General features: G+C 36.2%; 1 protein-coding gene across 3 annotated transcripts; it reads left to right on the forward strand.

Annotated features, from left to right (window-relative positions):
• Nucleotides 1-25728, forward strand: LOC116293130 (uncharacterized). 3 transcript variants are annotated; one of them, XM_089028624.1, is made up of 6 exons: nucleotides 1-359; nucleotides 1365-1479; nucleotides 15696-15818; nucleotides 21573-21695; nucleotides 23899-24249; nucleotides 24786-25728. In XM_089028624.1, exons 1-6 carry the CDS (start codon nucleotides 18-20, stop codon nucleotides 25415-25417), a joined length of 1686 nt encoding a protein of 561 aa, XP_088884750.1. In that variant the 5' UTR covers nucleotides 1-17; the 3' UTR covers nucleotides 25418-25728. The 3 variants fall into 3 exon arrangements, with proteins under 3 accessions (XP_088884750.1, XP_031556384.2, XP_031556386.2); XM_031700526.2 differs by lacking the exons at nucleotides 1-359; nucleotides 1365-1479 and adding exons at nucleotides 13161-13688; nucleotides 13782-13896; XM_031700524.2 differs by lacking the exons at nucleotides 15696-15818; nucleotides 21573-21695; nucleotides 23899-24249; nucleotides 24786-25728 and adding an exon at nucleotides 7732-10505.
• The last annotated feature ends 371 nt before the right edge of the window (nucleotides 25729-26099 follow it).

Below are 26099 nucleotides of genomic sequence, written 5' to 3' on the forward strand. Positions count from 1 at the left end.
ATTGTTTGTCATTAATCATGACTTGGCTGACTGTAGTGCTGATGTTATGTACTGTACACTACAGCAAATGTAATGAACACAGCGACAACAAGTATGATGAATTCCTGTTTAATGCTTTCCCTGAGTCCATTTTATCCTTTCCCATCCACACCAAAGACATTCAGCAACAAACCACTCAAGTTCCTGATAAAATGGAGTGTGTCTTTGCATGTGTTGGGGTTCCTTGGTGTCAATCGGTGAACTTTCAAACCACAACCCAGAATAATGGACTTCACGTATGTGAGCTGTTGTCAACCGATAAAAATACTCATCCGCAGAACATGACAATAAACGACACATTTACTCATCTCAGCATCAAGGTAGGCGCAGTTCTTTAGTTAGAGAAAGGATGGCATCCGAAATTAAGTGTCATGCTTATTTTTTCAAACAGACTAAGAAAAAACCCTCTCCAGTTCCAAGTGATTTTCGAATTGATTTTTACGGAGAAATACAAGAGAAAAGTCCTCGATAGGGATAGAAGTAACCACAATACAATATGTTCTGCCAATTGATGTATTAAAAAAGTTTATTTAGCTGAAACGGTAGGCAAGAAAATTTAAAGAAAGTTTTTAAAGGTTTTAATCAGAAAAACTAACGCAGATAGATTTCGACGTTTCGATGACATCCTGTCATCATTATCAAGAAACTAACTGAAAAAAAATATTTACATAAAGTAAGAAACAAACAAACAATAGTTTATTGTTCTAAGCTATGGGTTTTGAACTGAATAATTTCAGTCAGCATACAAAGTATAATGCTCTTTCAAATACAGTCAATGTCATTAACGTTGTCCACCGAAAAAAGACATTTACACATTTACACATTTAGACATTTAGGCATTTACACATTTACACATTTAGACTAAAAGAAATATCACGTGTTTCATTATGTATTCTTTACCTCGTATGCGTCAGCCTGAACTTTAAATGTAAAATTCATTTAGTGAGGATTTAAGATGGAGAATGGCTAAACGTTCGAGAAAACACGTGATATTTCTTTTAGTCTAAATGTCTAAATGACTAAATGTGTAAAGGTCATTTTTCGGTGGACAACGTTAATGACATTGACTGTATGTCAAATTAATATCATCAGCTTTGTTTGCTTAAGCCTCTTGTATTGCTTGAAATGTTTTTTTAAAAGAATATTCACAAAGCGGAGAAAATAATATTAATGTCCATCAAGTCGGCGTCACAAAGTATGCTAGATACATTTTCCTTCCATTCTTTTTGTCCTTTTTAATGTGAACTTTAATCTATTTTTCGTCGTGTAGGATTAAATCTATTAGTATCATTTAAGTATGTGGTGATAATTTCCTTTTTTAACAGACTCCTTGTGAACAACAGCCTTGTCTTAATGGTGGCACCTGCAGCCTTCAGAACAACAGGCAGGAATATCGCTGTGAATGTAAGACAGGATTTGATGGGAACAACTGCCAAAATGGTGAGTCCTAAGCCATTGTTAAGTACTTTAAACTCTTGCATACACATGACACGACTATAAAAGAGTATGTACGTACAGTAGAGGAATCTTGTTGAGTGAAATTCGCTAAAAATGAACAAAATTATTGAGTCGTAAAAGCGCAATTTTCAAGGCCAAAAGCCAACTGCCTCGAACAAAAATATTCGTAAAAATACGAATATTTAATACGAACTTTAACCATCCAGAACAGTAATATTATATTTGTCTAAAAAAGAAATTGTAAATATTTTAGAAAGTTTAGATTTTTTCTTTGCTTTTTCTTTGAACATTTCCAATATCCACTTGTGAAAATTGCATGTTTTCATCTTTCCATATTTATTTAATTAGCACAATAATTGAAATTGCGAATCAATAGTTTTTGCGACATTATTTCACCACCTTATCACAATCGGACATCGCTAAACTACCTACATTTAAAGGTCAGTGTCTTCCAATAAATTTCAGACAATTTCAGTCGGCACCTTTCATGTTTTGACTGACGGCAGCGAAAAACATAATTTCAGCGTGCAGCTCGCAGACACAGATTTCGCATCTTTATGAAAATTGCAGTAACTGGTTGATTGGCCGAACATTACCATTATCTTATCTTGGCATGCAAAATTAAGAGTTAAACTAGCCCAAATCTCTTCAGAAATCATGCCATAGTTAGTTTATGAGCTTGCGGTGTTCCATAAAAGTAGGCACGTAAATTTAACTCGAAATAGAGAGTTTTAGATTGACTTTTTTTTCTCCCCGCAAACGGCAAACGTGACCACGTTTTCATAGTTTTCCTTTATTTTACTTTACCTTTTACAAACCTTCTCACAAAGCGCAAATACTCTTTCGATTTTCTACTACTTGGAATTTTTTGCGATTCTTTTTCAGTAATTTAAAAGAATTTTTTATTGGTCAACTGACGTTTCACGTTTGCCGTGATCGTAAACCTAAAACTCTCTAATAACTCTAAATAAACCGGAAACCCGGGCAACCCGGAGAAAAACACTCGAAAAACAGGAGAGAATCAACAAACAACTCTACTCACTTACGACACCACAAGCCTGGCAGGACTCGAACTCAGGTCGCATTGATGAGAAAAACAATTATTCCTGAGTGGTTTCTAGACACTCAATACTAGTATAGATCACTGATCGGCATTAATGTCCCGTTTGTCACGTTTGTCGCGTTTGTACCTTTGTCAAAATTAGATACATTTTAATTTGTCATAATTCATTTCTGGGCTGATCAAAGTCACTCCAAGGCCAACTCATTGATCAAATTCAAATTTAGTGTGTCAAGTTTTGCGGAGGGAGGAAAACTGGAAAAACAGAAACTGAAAAGAATTCGAATCTAGGTAGATATAGAGATCAACTCTTTTCTTACATGTTATCGCTTATTACATGAACCTCAGCCAAATATGACGCGCAAGATGCAATTTGTGACCAGCATGTGCTTCCCACATAGTGATGTGAAAATCAACGATGTTTTTGTTATTCACATAAAGCTATTAATAACATTATGAATATATCAGCGCCATAACAGGATGCTTAAAAATTTAGCTCTTGATGTCTTTGAAGTTTATTCTTGATTTGAATACTTTTTGATGCTTTTTACTCTTAGAATCTCTTTTCTGAGTATCTCTACTGTAAAATTATGCTTTTTTATTCGAGAAAGGTTTTACTATCACGCTGTTTCTGGTGGAAATGTTCTTCTGGTTTTCAAACTTCCCGCCATTGTACGTCTACTGGTCATCGTTATCGTCAACTTCCACTGGATTTTGGGACCTGGGAAACTATGAAATCTCTTGGAATACTACGGCAATTCAGAGGAAAACGTGGTGGACGATCTAAAGCAAAGGATGATGATATTCGTCTGATAAAACCAATTATTTCCCGATCTACCAAGAAATTAAGTATTCAGAATTCGTCCCTTCGTTCACCTTGGCTGAACACCATGAATAGGCACAACAATTCACATCGTGGAATAAATACGAACAATCTATACTATCCTCGCTGCATTCCTTCATCATCAAATGTTCATAGAAGCTCTAAACTTTTTCTATTAAACTGCAGGTCTGTATGCAATAAAGCTTTGATTATAAATGACTTTATTATTGAAAATGATATTGAGTTGCTATGTTTAACTGAAACTTGGTTGAATACAAATAATTCAAACTTACAATTGATTTTAAATGAATTAACTCCTAAAGGCTATCTTTTTTACCACATGCCCAGAAAATCTAGAGGAGGTGGTGTTGGTTTACTTTTTAAAAAATCTCTTAAATTAAATAAAATTTCGATATCTAAATTCAAGTCGTTTGAGGTTATGGGCATGTCTTTAAACTCATCTCCGTCTACCATTTCAATTTTTGTTTTATATAGACCGCCTCCATCAGGTCGGAACAAATTCTCCATTCCAATGTTTTTTGACGAGTTTTCTCAGTTTCTGGAACAGTTTTCTATTAATTCTGCCTCATTTCTTCTTGTGGGTGATTTCAATTTTCATATTGAAGATCCAACTAACTATCATGCTCTTGAATTTCTTAACATTTTGAATCTTTTCAATTTGTGTCAGCATATTAAACAACCTACATTCAAAGAGAAACACATGCTTGACCTTATCATTACCAGAGCTGATAGCAAATTAATTGATAAAGTTTCTATCTCTGATCCTGCTATATCAGACCATTCTGCTGTGTCTTGTGAACTGCTTACTAAAAAAACCACCTTTTGAAAAAATTGTTTCAAAATGCCGAAAGATCAATTCAATTGATATTGACACATTTAATAGTGATATTGCTCGGTCCTGTTTAGTAACCTCACCAGCAGATGATATCGACAGCCTTACTTTACAATATCACTCTGAACTGTTGTCAATTCTTGACTCGCACGCTCCTCTCAAAGAACGTATTATAACAATGAGGCCATCAGCCCCTTGGTACACGGTAGTGATAAAATCTGAAAAGATTAAACGCCGTAAACTTGAGAGAACCTGGCGAAGTTCACGTCTAACAATTGATCGTGATCTATATGTTGAGCAATGTTGGGTTGTAAAGCGTCTTATTCAGAAATCTAAGAATGAATATTTTTCCAGTATCATTAATGATAATAAGTCCAATCAGAAAGTTTTGTTTTCTACTTTTGACAAATGGCTACACAGAAATCCTGAGCAACCTTTTCCTGCCGCTCCTACTGCTAAACATCTTGCTAACTCTTTTGCTGACTTTTTTGTTGGTAAAATAAAAGCTATTCAAGATGATTTTGTTCTACATCCAACCTACGTAGACAACCATCTACCTTTACCAGTGTCTAGACATCTGAATTCATTCTCTGCTATTTCATGCGATGATCTGTCTAAGCTGATACTTCCACTTCTCAGCAAATCCCGCGATCTAGATCCTCTCCCTGGTGTTATTCTTAAAGGTAGTATCGAAATACTCTTTCCATCTATTACAAAGATTGTCAACTTATCTTTAAGCACTGCAGCAATGCCAAGTCATCTAAAGGAAGCATTAGTAAGACCAGTTCTTAAAAAACATCAGATGCCTCCTGATGAATTTTCCAGCTTCAGACCAATATCCAACTTGAAATTTCTCTCTAAAGTCGTAGAAAAGGTGGTTGCCACTCAACTAGTAGAGCACTTAGAGGAAAATCATCTTCATGAAAAATTCCAATCAGCTTACAAGAAATTCCATAGCGTTGAAACAGTCCCTTCTGAGAGTTCATAATGACATTCTTTCAAGCTATCGACCGACAATCTGCAGTCATTTTGGTATTACTTGATCTTTCAGCTGCTTTCGATACCGTTGATCATAGCATTCTTCTTGAGAGGCTCTCATCTAGATATGCCATAATTGAAAAATCCCTTCAGTGGTTTAAATCCTACCTTAGTGATAGATGCTTTCGAGTAAAAGTAAATGGCGTCTCATCTTCTCTTCAACCTCTTGAATGTGGTGTCCCACAGGCTCTATTCTGGGACCCATATTATTTCTTTTGTACACTGCACCAATTGGTGATATTATGCGGAAGTGCAACATCAACTTTCATCTATATGCTGATGACACACAAATCTATTTAGCATTTTCTACATCTTCATCAATTGAGCTCAATTCAGCGAAACGGCAAATTGAGACCTGTGTTTCACAAATTAATAGATAGATGACTTGCAACAAGTTGAAACTTAATAAGGACGAAACTGAAATTCTTGTCTTATCAAACCCTCGTCGTCCTCTACCACCCATTGTATCTCTTGAAATTTCGAACTCTACTATTACTCGATCTACATCACCTCGTAACATTGGTATCATCTTTGATGAGAATCTGTCATTGGAAGATCAGATACTTTCCGTATGTAAGACCTGCTTTTTTCATATTCATAATATTTGGAAAATTAGAAGATACTTGAGTCGTAATGCATGTGAAACTCTTGTCCATGCCCTCATATCTTCGAAACTTGACTTCTGTAATTCTTTACTTTATGGTCTTCCCAAAACTTCTCTCCAAAAATTACAACATGTACAAAACGCAGCTGCTCGACTTATTACTTTTTCAAGAAAACAAGATCATATTACTCCCATCTTATATGACCTGCACTGGCTACCTGTAGAACAGCGTATTGTCTTTAAGATTCTACTACTCACTTTCAAGGTCTTACATAATCAGACTCCTTCCTACTTATGTGACTTGTTGGTTCCTTATGTTCCATCACGTTCCTTACGATCAATGTCTCAGAATCTTTTAGTAAGGGAATCTTACAACCTGAAACAGTATGGTAGAAGAGCCTTCTCTAATGCGGCCCCTGAACTGTGGAACAATCTACCACAGAACATTAGATCCTCTGTTTCAATATCACAGTTCAAGCAAAGGGTTAAAACCTGGCTTTTTCAACAAGCATCCTTTTAGTAGTTTTATTTTAGATATCTATGTTTTTACTTTTCAACAAACTTTTTATAATGATTATTATTATGTATAATAGCCAATTAATGTTAAAAGTTATTCAATCATTGATTCATAATTTTATGTAAAACAATAAGTCTATCAAATATGATGTATTTATAATGTTGTTTGTAATTATTATTGTTTAAAGATTTTAATGTATACCACTTAACCACACTAAATATTTATATAGTTATATTTTTATATGTTTTATCAGATCTTCTTGTAAAGCGCCGTTGAACCATGGGGATATTAGCGCTATATAAATCATAATTTATTATTATTATTATTATTATTATTATTATTATTATTGACTGAAAAGATGCATGTTTTTAAAAACCTATGGTAACTTGTTATGACATTGAAAGAGCTATACTGACTGAAGGCCGAGCATGAATTGAACAGTCGCTGGAATAAGACATTGATTAGAATCATTAGGAAACGTTTTTCACGTGTTCTGGATCTTTCCATACGAATGTCAAATATCAACTGAATTTCATGTTTAACTCAGTTAGGTCCAGGGCAAACGTCGAACTAACCATGAGATTATTTAAGTCGAACTTATTACTTGAAATAGGCTCATGCCTAGTACAACGTTTGCCTGCAATTGAGAACGACCCTATTGAATAGGTTCAAGTCCAGCATAAGTTCGACAAGCCAAGTCGGACAATACGACTCCGGAGCGACTTTGCGGCAAACGCAGTTTAAAAACGTGCCGAACTAATTTCATAAATTATGCAAAATGGTAAATCAATCATGCAAGTCGCATGACTTACACCAAAGCCGTGAAAACAACCACTCCCCCACCTCCCAAACACTCATAAGATAAGAGCGGATTTTGAAAAAACCCACTAAACGACCTCAAATCGGGCTGAACTTCGACAGAAGACTGAAAAAAGTAAATGCAACAACTGCAGCAAGTTTAATTTTGACGCAAATTGTTGAGTGAAACATTTTATTGTCATGACTTTATCATAACTCTCATACATTCCCTTATAAACCATACACAGGAACCTTGTTTTTCTGCCTGTGAGAGAGACCTAACGATTTTACGATTTGTATCTTGCCTATTAGGGTTCTACCTTTCCAGATTGATAACGTGGCTTTAAAGTTTTCAAAAAATATTTCAAAGTTGTTGATATTTCGATGATTGCCATTTATTAGAAAAATATACTCCTAATATTTTAATTCCAGTCTCACGTGAAAATTTATCCGCTTGAATTTTTTTAATGCAAACATTCTAAGCCTTTCTAAGCCTAACGAACAACTTCACTCATCCAATCCTATTTAATCTCTCTCTTAGAACCAATTACAAGTTTCTCTGCTACTGGTACTGGACGAACTGGCACCATCCAGTCATACACTGTGTCAAGTACAGGGACGTACCTGATACGTGCAGGAGGGGCACGTGGTGGTACTCATTCATACAACTATGGTACCAAACCGGGAACGTACTATGGTGGACGAGGTGCTACCATGGAAGGCTTTTTTCAATTATCCTCTGGTACTGTACTAAATATTGTAGTCGGTCATCGAGGAGGAAACTCAGTTGAAGTGAAAGGAGGGCAAGTAACAACAAAGACTGCAGCACAGCTTGGCTTGTCTGTTGAAGATAACGCCGGTACTGGTGGTGGAGGAGGCAGTTTCGTGTATACCACAAGCAACTCGCTTCTCATTGCCGCTGGTGGCGGTGGAGGAGCATCGGGAGGTTACAACGGTGTTGACGGTCAAGCAGGAACGAGCGGTACAGCCAGCGTGGGATCGAGTACATCATACGCAGGAGGCAGTGGAGGTAGCCCGGGAGCGTGTAACTCTGGTGGAAATTACAATGGAGGGGTTGGTGCTGGTTGGAATGGGGAGGGATGTTTAAGATCAGGCACTTCACACGGTGACCGAGGTGGATCACGACTTCAAGGGTGGGTCGGAGGCCTTGCTGGGAAAATGAATAGTGGTAATAACGGTGGACCCGCTCCTGGTGCAGTTGGAGGATTCGGAGGAGGAGGGGGTGGGTCAGAAGATAACGGAGCATCTGGAGGCGGAGGAGGGTACTCAGGTGGAGGTAGTGGTAAAGCATCGTACCAAGCCGGTGGGGGTGGGGGATCGTATTGTAGTGGTACCAGTTGTAATGGTGTAACAGGAGGTAACCAAATCGACAATGGTTTCGTGACAATCAAAATTTCAACGTGAAACAAGTTATGTAATACATCAAAATGGTTAGTCAAATACCTTATCATAGAATTATATGAAGAAAAAAGCGATTTTGTGCATTTCAGATCACATTCTCATTGAAGCAACAGGTCATTTTAGATAACTATTCTTACATCGTCTAACGTCTATGATATTCTATTTAGTGAAGGTTACTTTAGATACTTGTGCCGAACGTGCCGATCAAACATGATCAAAAACTGAAAAAAACTTTAGATATATCTATACGCAGGGGTGTGTATACATGATATAACCTACTACACGTGACCTTACACCACGTGATTATCATTATTAGATATCTATGTACAGGGGTGTGTATACATGATTTACCCTACTACACATGACCTTACACCACGTGATAATCATTTATTAGATATCTATGTACAGGGGTGTGTATGCATGATTTACCCTACTACACATGACCTTACACCACGTGATAATCATTTATTAGATATCTATGTACAGGGGTGTATACACATGATATATCCTACTACACGTGACCTTACACCACGTGATTATCATTATTTGATACCTATGTACAGGGGTGTGTATACATGATTTACCCTACTACACGTGACCTTACACCACGTGATTATCATTATTTGATATCTATGTACAGGAGTGTGTATACATGATTTACCCCACTACACGTGACCTTACACCACGTGATTATCATTATTTGATACCTATGTACAGGGGTGTGTATACATGATATAACCTACTACACGTGACCTTACACCACGTGATTATCATTATTTGATATCTATGCACAGGGGTGTGTATACATGATTTACCCCACTACACGAGGCCTTATTCACACCACGTGATAATCATTTATTAGATATCTATGTACAGGGGTGTATACACATGATATATCCTACTACACGTGACCTTACTCACGCCACGTGATTATCATTATTAGATATCTATGTACATGGGTGTGTATACATGATTTACCCTACTAAACGTGACCTTACTCACACTATGTGATTATCATTATTAGATATCTATGCACAGGGGTGTGTATACATGATTTACCCCACTAAACGTGACCCTACTCACACCACGTGATAATCATTTATTAGATATCTATGCACAGGAGTGTGTATACGTGATATAACCTACTACACGTGACCCTACTCACACCACGTGATAATCATTTATTAGATATCTATGTACAGGGGTGTGTATACATGATATACTCCACTAAACGTGACCTTATTCACACTAGGTGATTATCATTATTAGATATCCATGCACAGGTGTGCGTATACATGATATACCCTACTACACGTGACCTTATTCACACCACGTGATTATCATTATTAGATATCTATGCACAGGTGTGTGTATACATGATATACCCCACTAAAAGTGACCTTATTCACACCAGGATGTGAATATGTAATCATCGAATAGCTCGAAGAAGTCTCCTATCCAAACCTTTTTTAGTTTTCTAATGAAAAATCGAAGGGTCTGGGTACAAGAATGCTGTTTTTCTAGCAACGCGCGTTGACCGAGACAATAGTCGCAACATGGCAATTGTGACAATACGCTAGCTTCAATCAGAGTATGTAACTAAGGTACCGATAGATTGATGGCAGTCTATTGCCCAATTTCATCGTTCGCGACTGTTGTCTTGTTTCTCACGCGTGGCAACGAAAACAATGGAAATAGGACACGAAGATTCCCTAGTTACCAGATAAGTCCTACAAGTGAAATCATATCAATACTATCCAAGACATCCCGATAAAATTATCACTACAAAGCATACATTTTTTCGGGAACATTTGAAAACAATGATTGTGGGGGTGAGGATCCAAAGCAAAAGCAAATGTAGTCATAAAAACAAATAAAGAATATAGTCATAAATTTTTGTGCGTTTTTATTAGTAACAAACCCTAGTTCGGATGTTTATCTTCAAATTCACACTAAGCCGAAACTGAAATCTGCAGGTGTGCGTTGCAAAGAATAGTGAACTATAGCAACTGGAAACTATAGAATGATGACAATGTTTGAAAATTAGAAGAAAAAAATGTTTTTCTCTAAGATAACATATTCAGTATGTCATAGCGTTCACGTCTAGAGGGTTAGAAGCATTTTGGATTATAAACTTCTATGTACACTATGCTTTGAACCCGACAATAATTTCGCAATACAGTGTATACTGCAAATGGAGGCTGTGCGGTGGAGTTAGAGTAATAGTAATAGTAGGGGACTTATGTCCTATACTTTCGCCTTATTCAGGCTAATGACTATCTGTATACATTGCCATTATAGCCTCAAAATCGAGATTAATTATTTTTTTACGAAGATTACGAATGAAAATTATTGCTTTGAAATGGTCCTATTTGGGGCATAAGTTGATTCTCTTTTATTCTCTGATATTGTTATAAGTAGTTGCAATTCAATTGATCTCTTCACTCTTAAAAATGATCTTGAAACGTCGAGAAAATTGGAGTAAACTTGTTGTCACAAATCTTAAAATTAAAACTTTAAAAACGAAATGTCAGCTTAAAATTGTTTCATAACCTTCTTCCACTTTGTATAAGTACAAAAAATTGCAAGTCGTTATTAATATGTAAGAGCTTTTAGCCTTTAAAGAGCCCTTAGGCGAGATAGCAGTTTTAAAGAACTTTCAAAACATCACGACTATTAACGAATTGTACGAGAAGGTCGTGCGATTTTTCATTTATAGTAAATTGACGTGAAGGCATTTATCTGTTTCTTAACTTTCGATAATTTTCTTCTTCAAACAAAAAAAAAAAGAAGATCTAATTGAGAATGATTAAAATGCATAAGAAGATTAGTTGTTATTGTTTTAGTATCATATGGATATGTTTTGTATATTTTTAAAGGGGGGTATTACGTATTTACCTGCCACGCAGTTGCTATATGGAAAAAAAGTAGAATATCTAAGAGGTTTTTCTTATGTTTTCAACCTATTCATAAAATCTTTTTGTGAAATTGATCGTTTTCTGATATGTAATGACGTTTTCAATTTTACGTAATGTATGATATCATATTTCATTTTTCTTGAATAAAATATGGTGTACATTTGGTCGGTTTAATTGACCCTAAAAAATAAGAAAAAGTATAGCCGAGATAAATTGGAACAAAGTTGAGCATGAGTTTAACTCTACATAAAGCAATTGGGAAATTATTTACATTAAAAATTTTCAATATAACTTGGTAGCCAGGCCTTTTCGCCGTTCTCAAAAATAATGCTGAGCTTTGTCGTTCCATTTCATCTCAGCTATAATTTTGCTTATTTTCGTGTAAAATCATGAAAATGAAATCCTGCTGTCCTAATTTCCTTGAAAACAATTTAGGAGCTGAATGAATAAAGCTTCGATCGCCTTACGTGATTGTTATATATGGTGGAGGAACTAAAAGCACATTGGTGAGACAAGCGAAGCGCGCGTGATGCTTGGTGCTTTTTTTATGAGAGACACCAGATATTGCAGAGAAAGTCCATGGAGGATCTTGTAAGACATGATTAATCTTAAACAATACTCTCGACTCAACTGGTAACCAATTAGAGTCCTTCAAACCGGGTGTAATATGATCTGAGTGTTTTGCACCTTCGACCAATCGATCCATCGCAGCTGCTGCAGTGTTTTGCACTCTCTGTAACTTTTCTTTCTGATAATTTGGAAGGCCGCCATAATGTAAACTATTAGAATAATGAAGTTGAGATATGATCAAAGCATTAACCAGCCGCTTAATTCCGTCATGAGGAATGGTATTAATGCGAATACGACATAGAAAGCATATCCAGTTGCGCTGTCTTCCACATTCCATCTATGTGACTTTTATTTTTTTCCATAGATACTTTATTAACACAAAGACGTGACAATTAGCAATTTACAATATACAAAAAGCAATACATGTTTTTCCTTATATTTCCTTGTATTTCAAGTCTTGAAAATTTTCAATAAAACTTTTAGGAGTGAATCTCATCTGATTGACACAATATTTTGAATGTGTAAAGATGCTTTGTTCACTAGAAACTTCGAATATTAGATGTGTTAGGGAATATATACAAGCAACGTAACCGATAAAATGTTATCAGTTGCTTAAGCACTAAAGATCCTAGAGTCGCGGCACTCGGCTACTCGTGTGACTCTTAAACTTCTTTCTTGCTTAGCAGCTTCCCGCGTGCATCCTAAACTAGATGGAAGCACGTTAATCAATGATCAGTCCTTTATTTTAATACAAGTTTTATCGGCTTCGCCCAAGATGCTTATTCCATATAAAAATAAGGGGTGAAAAAGGGACGTATACATTGTAAATAGAGTATTTGTAGATAAGAAAAGTTTCAGTTTTGATAGTATTCCAACAGTCCTACTTATTTTATTACTTAAGAAGAGATCGATGTGGTTTTCCCATGACAGGTGTTTATCGACGTAGTAGTACACCTAGGTACTTAACATATACTTTAGAAGATAAACAACGTTTTATTAAATGAGCAGGTATCGAATGATTGCTTCAAATTACACTATACATTAGTATATTTACTACTAATTAATACTTTCCCAATCAATGGCCGGATGGAGATAAGATTTTGTCCCCTTTTAATTTTAGCTTGTAGGAGGAGCTGAAGCAATTGAAAGTAAAATTAAAACGTTGCTTGTGCCGACTTTTATCATTTTCGTTATTCCTTCGTCCCTTTACGTACGAAGGTCGAATCAGTAGCCATTCGTTATGAACTGGTTAGCTTTAGTACTGCTTTTGTGTAAAGCACACTACACCACATGTAATGAACAGGACGACTATCTCAACAAGGACAAAGGTTTTCTTTTTGATGCTTTTCCTGCGTCCATTTTGTCATTTCCCATTCACACCAAAGACATTCAGCAACAAACCACTCAAGTTCCTGATAAAATGGAATGTGTCTTTGCCTGTGTTGGGGTTCCTTGGTGTCAATCGATGAACTTTCAAACCACAGCCAAGAAAAATGGACTTCACGTATGTGAGCTGTTGTCAACCGATAAACATACTCACCCGCAGAACATGATACAAAACAATGCATTTGTTCATTTCAGCATCCAGGTAATTTCCAAAGATTATAGTCAAGATAGTTTCTTGTTCTTCCAGAATTATTAACAAGGAAACCAATAACTTAAACCATTTTTTTCTTTCCAGAACCCGTGCGCAGAGACACCCTGTCATAATGGTGGCACCTGCATCCTTCAGAAAAACAGGCAGGAATATCGCTGTCAATGTAAGAAAGGATATGATGGGAACAACTGCCAAAATAGTGAGTTCAATATTTTGCACAAATTGCTGGGGATTAACAGAATATTCCGCCTGAATCACATTGGTATATGACTACATAACTTTAACTTTTCTAAAGTGACTTTTTTGCTTTTGAGTCACAAGCTTCTTTAATTTTTCTTCAGTATTTTTAAAAAATCTTCAAAAACAGTTTTTAAGTTTTAAAAAGGAATTCTAAAAGAACTTAACTCCCGTCGTATTGCGTAAAAGATCCGTGCGTATGTATATCAAGATTTGCGACTTCTTACAAAAGACCCGCTCAAATTCGAAACTTTAGACAATTAACATCTGGGCTGATCCAAATCAGATCACGTCAAACTCTCAGATAGAATCCTGGAAAAAAACCTCTAGGCTGATCCAAGTCAGGGCAAGGCTATCTAACAGATAGAACCTTGTGAAAATCTGAAATTAGCTCAAAAGACTGAAACTTTTAGTGATTATAGTGCACTATGACCACCAAAAATTCCGGTCATTTCGAGTTAATTCTCACATAGATATTCTCTATTTGATGAGTGCACTTTTTACAAGGATCCTGGGTTGACGTCAGTCCTTTCGTAATTTCTGTATTGAATACGTCGGCAACGAAAAATAATATCAAAAAGAAAGTAAGGGTCAATCTTATTTAGGGCTTTGAAATCAGGAAGAGATCCTGTAGGCTTGATAGGCACTTAACAGTCAGTACATACAAGCAATTTTTTTATTCTGTATAGTTTTCATCCATAGATTACATCGTACCATGCAGGGCCAAGTCTAATTAAACCGTACGGCGAAAATGTCGTTCATAACTTTTTATCGTTAAGTTTAATGAAAAATTGCGAATTCGGAAAATTAAGATGACGTTGCAAATGTAATCATGATTTCAATTGGGCAAAAAATAAAATAAAATAGAATAAAATAAAATAAAATAAAATAAAATAAAATAAAAATAGAACTATTTTTAGATACGAATAAGATTTCGCCATAGATGAGCATATAGCACGTTCCTTTCAAAAGAAGTGGAGTGGAGTGGAGTGGAGTGGAGTGGAGTGGAGTGGAGTGGAGTGGAGTGGAGTGGAGTGGAGTGGAGTGGAGTGGAGTGGAGTGGAGTGAGTGCAGTGCAGTGCAGTGCAGTGCAGTGCAGTGCAGTGCAGTGCAGTGGAGTGCAGTGGAGTGCAGTGGAGTGCAGTGGAGTGCAGTGGAGTGCAGTGGAGTGCAGTGGAGTGCAGTGGAGTGCAGTGCAGTGCAGTGCAGTGGAGTGGAGTGGAGTGGAGTGCAGTGGAGTGGAGTGGAGTGGAGTGGAGTGCAGTGGAGTGGAGTGCAGTGGAGTGGAGTGCAGTGCAGTGCAGTGCAGTGGAGTGCAGTGGAATGGAGTGGAGTGCAGTGGAGTGGAAGATTCGTGAAACGGATGTGAACAAGTGTACTGCTGGTACATCATACTGATGCTACTTGTACAAACACTGGTGGCTTTTTCACTTGTCAGTGTAAACCTGGTTACCAAGGCAATGGAGTGACGTATTCAGGTTTGTAACTATATAGTCATTCAAAAAAATATACAAATAAAACATCGTGGTTTGCCGGCCTCCAGCCTTCGTGAATAGACCGAAAGGAACTCTGGGTAGGAATTCATCAAGCGGGTGAATGCATATCAGATATGGTAAGATTAGATGCCAAGCCTGCAGCGTTTAATGAAAGAGTTAACCTGTTCTGTTCTGTAGGCGGCCTGATAAAGGTCTTACTTGAAATCTTAGTTTCTTCCTCTAGTAAAATAGGCTTTGACGACATTAATTATTTTCTTGACCATAGATGTGGACGAGTGTACTGCTGGTACACACAACTGTCATGCTGATGCTACTTGCACAAACAATGGTGGTTCGTTCACTTGTCAGTGTAAACCTGGTTACCAAGGAATCGGAGTGACGTGTACAGGTTTGCTTCTATAATATACACCTATTTCTGAAATCGTTGTCGCACCAAAAGCCTCAAGCACAACCCAAGACCGCAGAGAAAGCCGGTACTTTTAGCTGTAATTAGTTTTTTCATGGTGCATTTTCATTTATTGACTTCGCAAATTGCTCCAAGCAAAGTTGCTTGAGAAAATAATTAGTGTAGAGCTATAGCCACTTGCATGAACCTATGAATAAATCAATTCCAATTAAAAGTACCGACGTTCTCTGCGGCCTTGGCTTGTTACTTGAGGCACTTGGTGCGACAACGATCTTCGAAATAGGTGTATAAAGGATGCAACAGTTCTTGATATAAGATAATGAAACATGCATAGCAAGAAATGTACTATTTGTGTCAACACTTCTTATTATCAAAGGCTGGGCAAAGGGAAGCAAACATCATTATAGCTTGCATTTACCCTGAAAATTCTTTCTTTCTTTCTTTCTTTCTTTCTTTATTGTACGCATATTGATGATTGCATTATAGTAAATATAATAATAATCAACATATTGAGAATTACAATATAATAACTATAACAACAAGAATTAACTAATTTACAAACAAACAAACAAACAAAACAAAAAACAAAAAAACAAAAAAACAAAAAATTAAATTAAATTAAATTAAAGAAAAAAAAAAAAAAAAAAAAAAAAAAAAAAAAAAAAAAAAACAAACAAAAAAGAATTTTTAACGATTTAAAGACTTAAAGAGTGCAACAATTGTCATCATTCCATGTAAGATAAAACATTCTAATGTTACTAATATATACATTTTGTCAGGTGGACATGCTGTCTATTATTTTTTACTGCGATATATAGTTCTCTATTTTTTACGGTAACTCCAAAGGGACATCCGAGATACAACGTATTTGGTGTGGTAGAACTCAAATAATTCGAGATAAAACTATGTATCCTGAGATGGCTGACACGCGATAAAATGAATACCAGCAGAACAGAATAGATCCTACCGTGCTTCCTTGTTGGGATATCTAGATACACTTTTGTCATATCCTGTTTATGGATGACGTCATGATTCTACATACGGGACATGAGAGAGGATTGAGTGTAATGGCGGACCGCCATGTGTTCCTTGTTGTGTTAAATAAAAGCAGTAGTTAATCCTTATTTTCGACTCTAAGTTACAACAACTTTAGATGAAATTTCACATTTTACAATTAAGAGGCTGTCTCTGTAAGAACCTCATAACCATTTTGGTTGAAAAAACAGATTTCTTTCAAACTTTGTGTGTGAGTGTGTCCTTACAAGGTTATTTCCAAAACACATTTTGTTTTGTGTCTCGGCGCTTTTTTGCAAAGTTTCAGGGGGGGTCCCCTTGGGGGCCAAATTAGTGATTTTGACTACTCATTCATGAAATTTGGGCGATGTTTAAAAATTCGTAAATCCATAATAAATCATCACAACACTAAATCCTTCCATATTATAGTAGACATATATCTTATGCAAAGATGAGTAGCCTTAAAGTTAAATATGAACTTATTTATATCTAGATATTTCAATTTTACCGACCATCGATAATCGACTTTGGCCAGTTGGCTAAAATATAGCTTAGGAAAAAAAATCAAAACTCAAAAGTTAGACTTCGTAGGACTATAATATTTGAGTACTGCAGATATAAAAGGTAGTTCTTACAGAAATTAAAATAACATTTTGCGGCCAGCAGGTTTTGAGAAGTGAACAGGTCGACAAACATTCAGTATTTTTGAGATTTAACGTATTACGTCAAAAAGGTGCTAATAGTTTTGAATGCGATTCATCTTTAAATGTATATAAATTCACTGTTTAAACTGATCTAATATATTTTAAAAACATATTTTAACCACACAAATTGTAAAAAAATGGTTTTAGAAAACAGTATTGGAATCGAAAGACTGATATAAGGTAAAATGCTGTATACTGTCATAAAAAAACGATAAGTTCACTCGAAATAAGTAGCTGTAAATTATTTGCACGATGCACAAATATCAATCGATGAACAAATCACAATGACTATTTGTTCATATTTTGCCTACAACCAAAAAGAAATCCAAATAATCTAGATAAAACACATGCCTTTGAAAACGAGTCATCATCTGCAGTTCGATACAACTGTCATCTTGATACATTTAGACGCAGAATTATCCACTTTTAGTCTTCAATTTCGTCCGCAATGAAGTCTTTGAATATAGTAACATACTAAAACATTATTCTTGTAAATTTATCGAGGATATTAGTTTAAAAAAACTGCCTCGTTATTTTCCTGAGTTCATCTTGTAGTTACTCTTTTCTAGTATACTAGTAGTAATAATCTAGTAGTGAAAGCCGCTGACCAGCAAAATAGACGAACATAGTGGATTATCGATTAATTAAAACCTATGTAAATCTATATTTACATATAAACAATTAATCAAAAAATTAAACAAAGTAATCTATATTGGAACCCGGCACCTTAATTTGTTATCAATAGTTGTCTTGTAGATTAATGAGTAAATCCTGCTCCACTCTTCCTTTTAATTGGCAAATTATCTCCCATTTTCGCTAAGAAGTTGGAAGTTCAAATTTTTTTCGAATCAAAAATTGATGAACTTGCTTCGTTTTTATGCCATCTAATAACAGCATTTTATTATAGATGCATGAAAATGAGATGCAAATGAGACAACAATTATTGTATCGGCCCATAGCATCGCTCGTATGATTCTTAAACAAAATAATTTCTCATTGCGGGCTCAACTGTAATAACAGCTATTCCATTATAAAAGTTAATAATATAGATGCAAAAAATTTTCACTTCTGATTGGTTGAGAGCAGTGCTGTTTTCCTGAAACACCAGTGCAAAAATGTGAAACGCCAGTTCAAAAATATGAAACACTTTTCAGTGATTGGTTGAAAGGACAAGAGAAATTCAAACTAGCCAAGCAGATCACAGCAGTTGTCATAGCAACAGAACAGCCTTCCCTCTTTGGAAGTTCTCAGAAAATTCAAGATGGCGGATTTTCATCTTAAAAACGGATTCAAAAATGCTAAAAAAACAAGCTTCATCAGTTGAAAACCAGCAAAAAAGGTTGAGAATGGCAAAAGGAGGACTCGCTGCTTGTCATTTGAGAATTAAGAAGGAAAAAAAACATCAGTTGGGGCTTTTTACAGCTGTTCAAGGTCACTTGACGCGAAAGTTGAAGCGAGAGACGCCTTGAAACTTGATGTTGAAACTTCAAGAGCTTTCGCCTACTTTATCCGTAAAGAGGTACATAATACTTCTGTACAAAGAAAGCAGCTTATTCAACTTTCCTTTGAGTGTTTAGGAATTGAAAAAAGAGGATATTTGATGATTTATGTGAGTTTTGCAGAATTTCTTCGCAATATGCTTACTTGTTTTCTCAAAAAATGTCAAATATTTGAAGTCTTGAAGATGAAAAAAATGATTTCTAAAAAACATGTTTTTACTTTTTAAAGATCAAAAGTAATCTTTGTTATTCATACTTCTTTCCTGTCTTGTAAATAAAATATTATTTTGTAAACCGATTTTTGACAAAAACAAACGAGTTCTTCGCTTCGTGCATTTTTTCCATCTAATTTTGGTTCGAAATTTTTGCATCTATATTATTAACAAGAAATCGCATGGTATTCTCGTATCGGGCTCGTGCGATTTTGAACTTTTTGAAAACCCGTGAGTGCAAATTTATTCCAAAGTGCATTCGAAACCATGCGATTTCCTATACAAATGCGAGAAGTCATTTTCTGTGCATAATTTATTTGCTTGATATTTCGATCACTCTCCAGTGATCATCATCAGAATGAATTATAATTCAAAGTTCAAGTCATTATTATTAGTTATTTCATTGCTATTAGCTATTCCATTGCTTTTTGTGAGATTTTAATTTTTATTGTTGAAGTGATATCTTTATATTTACACTGTTTATACTTGTTTAAACTTCTAACCCAGTTTGCTGGAATAGCTTTAATCAGACTGCACCAAGTTAGCCAATCCAAGTTTGTAAGACCCTTATTCAATGCCTCTTGCCAATTAAAACCGATGTTAGGTCTCCACATGTCCTTTATATACGGTATATTACAACTAAGAAATCTTCTAAGGTTTTACAAGTTTCACAAGTTTTTTTATTTCCACTTACAACAATATAAAATAATACATAAAAAACATAAGGGTAAATTATTATGGTGGTAAAGTGCAGGAATACGACCCAAAGGGTTAACGAGGAAGCTTCCTACACCCTAGTATTGTTAAGAAAAAATATGGTTACTTACTCAACTAACACAACAATTAATATTGATGAAGACATTGTTCCACAAACGTTGCTCCAAAATAGATTTAGGGTCTGCATCATCTGCTGTCGTATGGCAGATCTCTGCCCATACTTTTAGAGCACTCTCATAAGATTTGGGTAGGTCATGAGGTAATTCAGTGATATCTTGTACACAAGTAATTCCTCCTACTTTCCCTAATTTCATCAGTTGTATATTCTTCCATTATCTAAAAGTGCTATCTCGTAGTCTAACTATCCAATTAAGGCTTGCATTAAGCATACTTTCAAAATCAGGGAGTTTAAGTCCTCCCTCCTTTTTCGTTTTGTATTTGATTTTTGAAATAAAATGAACTATTTCGTCCTTAATGCTTGCTTCAAACAGTCAAAACGTTGAAAAGTGACGAAAAACTATCCCTGTTTAGTGAGCCGTAATTGTCCAAAGCTTGTTCTTCATTTCTGGAGAGATTTTAAGTTTTTTTCTTTCTTTTTTCACAAGAAAAGATTATTTGATACAAACTTTAAACTCATCTAAGCACATTCTCCAGGACATCTACATCTGACTGACCGTAATTAAATTCAGTACAGGTTTAGTTCAGGTTTTGGCAGGTTTTTTAAAACAAATCGAAAGACATTTACGGATTCTTGACTGTTTACATGATTTTTTTCCGAACAAAATATGCTTGAAGAAACATAAATCAAATCTTCGATAATTATCCAAGGAGCAAATACACCTTAATGTCCACATGATGTTAAAAATAAATAAATTAATAAATTAAAGGCTGGTTACCCTAGCTTGTAACGATAACCTACACAGTAGACTGACAATAGTAGATCTTATTAACCGAGCGGGAGGTCTGTACGGGATAATCTTGACCGAGGTCGGAATGTACAGACCGAGGTCAAGATTATCCCGTACAGACCGACCAAGCTCGGTTGATAAGAGTTTTATTATATGACCACTTTTCATTGAAAAGGACAAAATGTTTTCGCCGTAAGATTAATATGCGATCGGACCGGTTAATACCGGAGAATCTAGACCAGTCCGCGATGCGATCTATCCAATCAGATTGCTCGATTTGATAGTGTCCAGGCTCTAAGATTCACGGTCATACGATAATATACTAGAAACACGTTCTGCGCGTGATCACGTGATGCTAATAGCATGTGACTTGGTAGCCACAGATGTGTCAAGTGGCGTCAAGGGAATAGAGGCCAAAGGTTGGCTGCTTAATAGAGCTATAGCTTACTGCAGGAAAAAAGAAAGCGTCCTTGGGAGTTTGAAAACTGGCAGTAAAACAGAAGGTGGCAGCACAATAAGAATTTCTAGTGTATTTTTTCATTTCCCTACTCATTCTCATTAATTGTTCTTTTTTGTCCTTTTCGTCAGTGTTCCTTTTTCCCTTCCTCGCCTCCATGTGAAGCTGTTTTTCTTTCTCTCCCACTTCGTACCTATTAACTTAGTTTTTCTTCCATACCGACAGATGTTGATGAATGCAGTGAGTCCCTTTACGACTGTCCTCCGGGATCCACTTGCGTAAACGTTGTTGGTTCGTATATCTGCAGATGCCCAGTTGGTTATGTGGCACTCCATTCCCATTGTCAAGGTAACCGAGACAAACACCATTCTCATTCGTCAAAATATATAAAATTCTAATAACATGATTTTTCTTTCCGAATTGGATCGCCACAAAGATTATGCGTTTATTAGTGCGTAGCTGGTTAATATACAGTGATGTCATTTGTTTTGATTGATTATTGTCAACCAGAAAACTATTCGAACTGGCCATAAATCCCACCGGAGATGATTTAATGATATGCAAGAATATATAACAAGTAACCGGCAATTAACCCAATGTTAGTTGCCCAAACCGACGTGATGAAGAATATCGAACCTGGTAATATCAAACTGGTATGGTGGGGCCGAACGCAGCGAACTTCAATCCGGCTTTTAATTGGATCGAGGAAAAAGCCATAGAAAGGAGTTTTGAGGAACAGCCGAATTTTTCTTTTCCCTCCCATCCGCCCACCTTTTTTCCACCAGAGTCTCACTAGCTCTGTCCTTTGTCTCTCTGGATCTATTTCCATTGTTCCGCCACTGGAACAATAGATCTTAATCATTCGATCCCAATTCTAAATCATTGATTCGTGGGACAAAGGCCAGTTTGGATGTACTACTATTGGAAAATGCCGGAAGCACAACAAAGTTTAAAACCTAATGTTTGAAATTGTTGGCAAATTAATACATTATGATAAAATTAAAATATTTCATAAACACAATGTCCACCCAATCGATAATTCCATTTGTAAGGTTTGATTTATTTTTTTCTTCGCAGATATCAACAAGCATCGCGATTCACTAAATAGTTTCTTATATTTTAGAGAAGACAATATTTTGCGGTATTGTCGTTTCAAAATAAAGGTTTCTGATTGGCTAACAAGCGACGAAAAGGAAAGCTTGAGCACGCGCGCGTCAAATTTTACGCTTATTGCTTGCGCAATACCGCGCGCTCGTAAGGAGAATTTCGCTTTTAATCAAAGAAAATCGGTCAGTTTTTTTTCCTTTTTGTGTGTTAAATTCTTTATAATCGCGATACAAAACTAATTACGAGTTTGAGACTATACCACGAAATATTGACGGCGTTGGAAGAAAATACCGGTATATTCAGTATATTTTCTCCCAACTAGCCGTCAATATTTCGTGGTAGAGCAGATGTAATTAAACCGCGAAATAAAATCAAACTAAATACCTAAAATAACTAATAGTATCTATTTAGGGACTTATAGTACACTCAACAAAATTACTCGACTCTGATTGGTCGAGAGGAGTACAATTATAGCGTTAATTGTACTCCGTAGGAGTACCGAATTAAGTCGCTATGGCAACACGGCCAAAACAATGTCAAAACAATTATTTTCTATCATTTTGTACTTAAAAAGCATAAATAAAAGTTTAAAGCCGTAAGAACTAATCTCTTTTATGCATTTCAGTTGCACGATGGACTGGAATCGTCCGCCAAATAGACAAAGATGAACGGCGTCGCTTCGCATTTTTTACTGAAATTTTGTTAAGTGAACTATAAATATAAAATCGCACGATCTTCTCGTACAATTTGGAATTAATAGACACTCGTAATGTTTTGAAAGTTCTTTAATTGTACTCGCCTAAAGGCTCGTGCAATTACAAGAACTTTCAAAACATTACTCGTGTCTATCAATTTCCAAATTGTACTCGAGATCGTGCGATTTCCTATACTAATAGTTGCTATTACTATTAGAACATTCATCATACAAAGACAAATCTTTTGTTTAATAAATGTTCTGATTGAGTGATAGCAACGATTACTCACTAAATAGATACTATTAGTTAGTATTTAGTTTGATTTGATTTCACAGTTTAATTGCATCCGCTCTATTGTCGTCTCAAAATCGTAATTAGTTTATAATGTCTTGGTTCGCATAGTTGTCATAGTAGCGCATGTTTTGTTAATACTCTTGGATCTTACAAATGCGTCTGTAATAATGGATATGTTGGTGATGGACGCACTTGCAATGGTATATTAAATAAATCCAATCCCTAATTAAGGGGAGTTGCAGTCAAACTTTGTGAGAGAGGGCACTCTAGAACAGTGTGGCATCAAGCGACGGTAACCGTTGATTATAACCTCAGAAATCAAACTCGAGACCGCGAAGGTGACGAGTGCACTACCACTACGCCAGCCTTGCCGATTTGTTAACTATTATCTTTTTACTTAAGTTTTGTAGAGTAACTACTAATTTTTCATTTCTACTCTTTATTATTAATTTCAGCGATTACAATGTCCGCTTCCTACAGTTGTGGCATTCTTTACCAGTCTACCATCCCTCATGGTGGCGAGATCATGTCACCAGGCTACCCAACACAGTACAGTGATAATCAGAACTGCTATTGGACTATCTCGTCGAACACCAATATCGGTCTTTACTTTAAGACATTCAATACAGAAGGTTGCTGTGACCACATTAGAGTCTATGATGGTAATTCCACTTCGTCTCCCCAACTCGGTTCTTACAGTGGAAGCACATTACCTTCCTATATAACAAGTTCTTCAAATCAACTACATATAACTTTTAGAACCGACGGTTCAGTAAAAAATACTGGCTTTTCGGCTAAATATGAAGGTAAGTAAGGAATAGTCTATGAATGACTTTTTCCCCATTAATAGATGGGGAAAGATAATGAAAAATCACAATAATCATGGGTTGTGCCGTAAACGTGACGTTGCGGTTTTCGAACAAACAGCAATAATCTCTCGTTATGTGATTGTGTCAATTCTGTCACACAGCAACAGTGTGTATCGGTGTCGTTTCACAGTTTTACATAAAGCAACTATATTTAATTTTGTTAATTCGTCCTTGCCTTATGATATAGCAACCTTAAAATAGTCAGTTGCTAACAAATCCGTGGCATTGTTTCATAATCAAATCGGAATTTCGATGATGATTTTCGGAGGGAAGAAATTTGGACAACTCGAAGAAATCTCTTCGAAGAAAAGGAGAAAGAAAAAAACAATTTTCACATATGATGGACACACCACCCGTGCTATTATCTATTATTATCAGTTCCTTTAGTTCAAATTCAGCAGCTTCCCTATTACTGATAAAATATATCCATATTTCGGTCATAAACTGTGTTCGACTATATCCTTATCCAACAGCATTGGCTCCAGGATCCCTGCGTCTTGTTGGCGGTTCCTCTCGCGTAGGAAGAATTGAAATGTTTCACCACAGTCAGTGGGGAACAATATGTGATTACAACTGGGACATGAACGATGCAAATGTAGTATGTAAACAACTTGGATTCCCAGGGGCAATTGAAGCACATTACAGCGCTCAGTATGGTCAAGGCACTGGGCAGATTTGGTTACATGAGTTAGCGTGCACGGGCTCCAAGTCAAACATTCTCCACTGTCCTAGCGCGCGATGGGGCACCCACAACTGCTCCCATACTGAAGACGCCTCTGTGAAGTGCCAGAAAAGAGTGAGACTTGTTAACGGTGCATCTAATTCCGGTCGTGTGGAGGTGTACCATGATAGCCAATGGGGTACGGTCTGCGATGATGCGTGGGATATGAATGACGCTAACGTAGTTTGCCGTGAGCTTGGATATTCCAGTGCTTCGTCCGCTCCAAGAAGTGCGAATTATGGTCAGGGGACCGGACCAATATGGATTGACAGGACTCATTGTGTTGGCAGTGAAGACTCCTTGCTATCGTGTGGTTACCGTGGATGGATTAGTAACAACGCCGGCTGTAGCCATATTGAAGATTCTGGCGTCGTTTGCCAGTAACATATTGTCTCAACGCTTGCTTTGCCGATTGCAAGAAAAAAAAAAGGACCCCAAATGGACTGAGACTAGTATAGTAGATATAGTAGCTTTGTTGTATGCTAAAAAAATATTTTTTGTTTTTGCTGATTGTAAGAATTCGCTAGTAATTGTTTTAGAAAATCTTTTAGCCTCGTCTTGTAGGTTACTTTAATCTTTTTCTAAATATAAATAGTTTATTTGTAAAAGAAAGAAATGGGGGGAAAACGAGTGTAAGAGCTACTTTTGGACTTAGTATGACACCAAAAATAAATGTTTTTGATTTTCCTTTCAAATGTATGTTGTTGTTGTTGTTGTTGTTGTTATTGTTGCTCGCCATGCCACTGGGTGTCGGATTTTCATATTAACATCGTACTTAAGAGAAGATGTCAGCAAAAATCAGACAAAATCGAATATACGCCGGCAACAGTCGAAGAATCGAATTCGCTCATTTTTAGGAAGACCTTGAGGCGATATAAACCGTGCTATACTTCATTTGCCAAAATATCGCTTTATTTCCGAGAAAAACGAGAAAAACCAATTGGTGCATAAATGACCCTCTAAAGAGCCAAAATACTATTCAACTTCGAGGGCCTCGCGTGCCTTTGCAAAAATGTGTATGGGCTTCATTGTTAAAAAACTTTTTTTTAACATTGTCTTGGCTTTA

The sequence above is a fragment of the Actinia tenebrosa genome, unplaced genomic scaffold (assembly GCF_029948245.1).
Source record: "Actinia tenebrosa isolate PJP-AT-01 unplaced genomic scaffold, QUT_ActTen_1.0 PGA_scaffold13__45_contigs__length_12533684, whole genome shotgun sequence".
Classification (NCBI taxonomy): Eukaryota; Metazoa; Cnidaria; class Anthozoa; order Actiniaria; family Actiniidae; genus Actinia; species Actinia tenebrosa.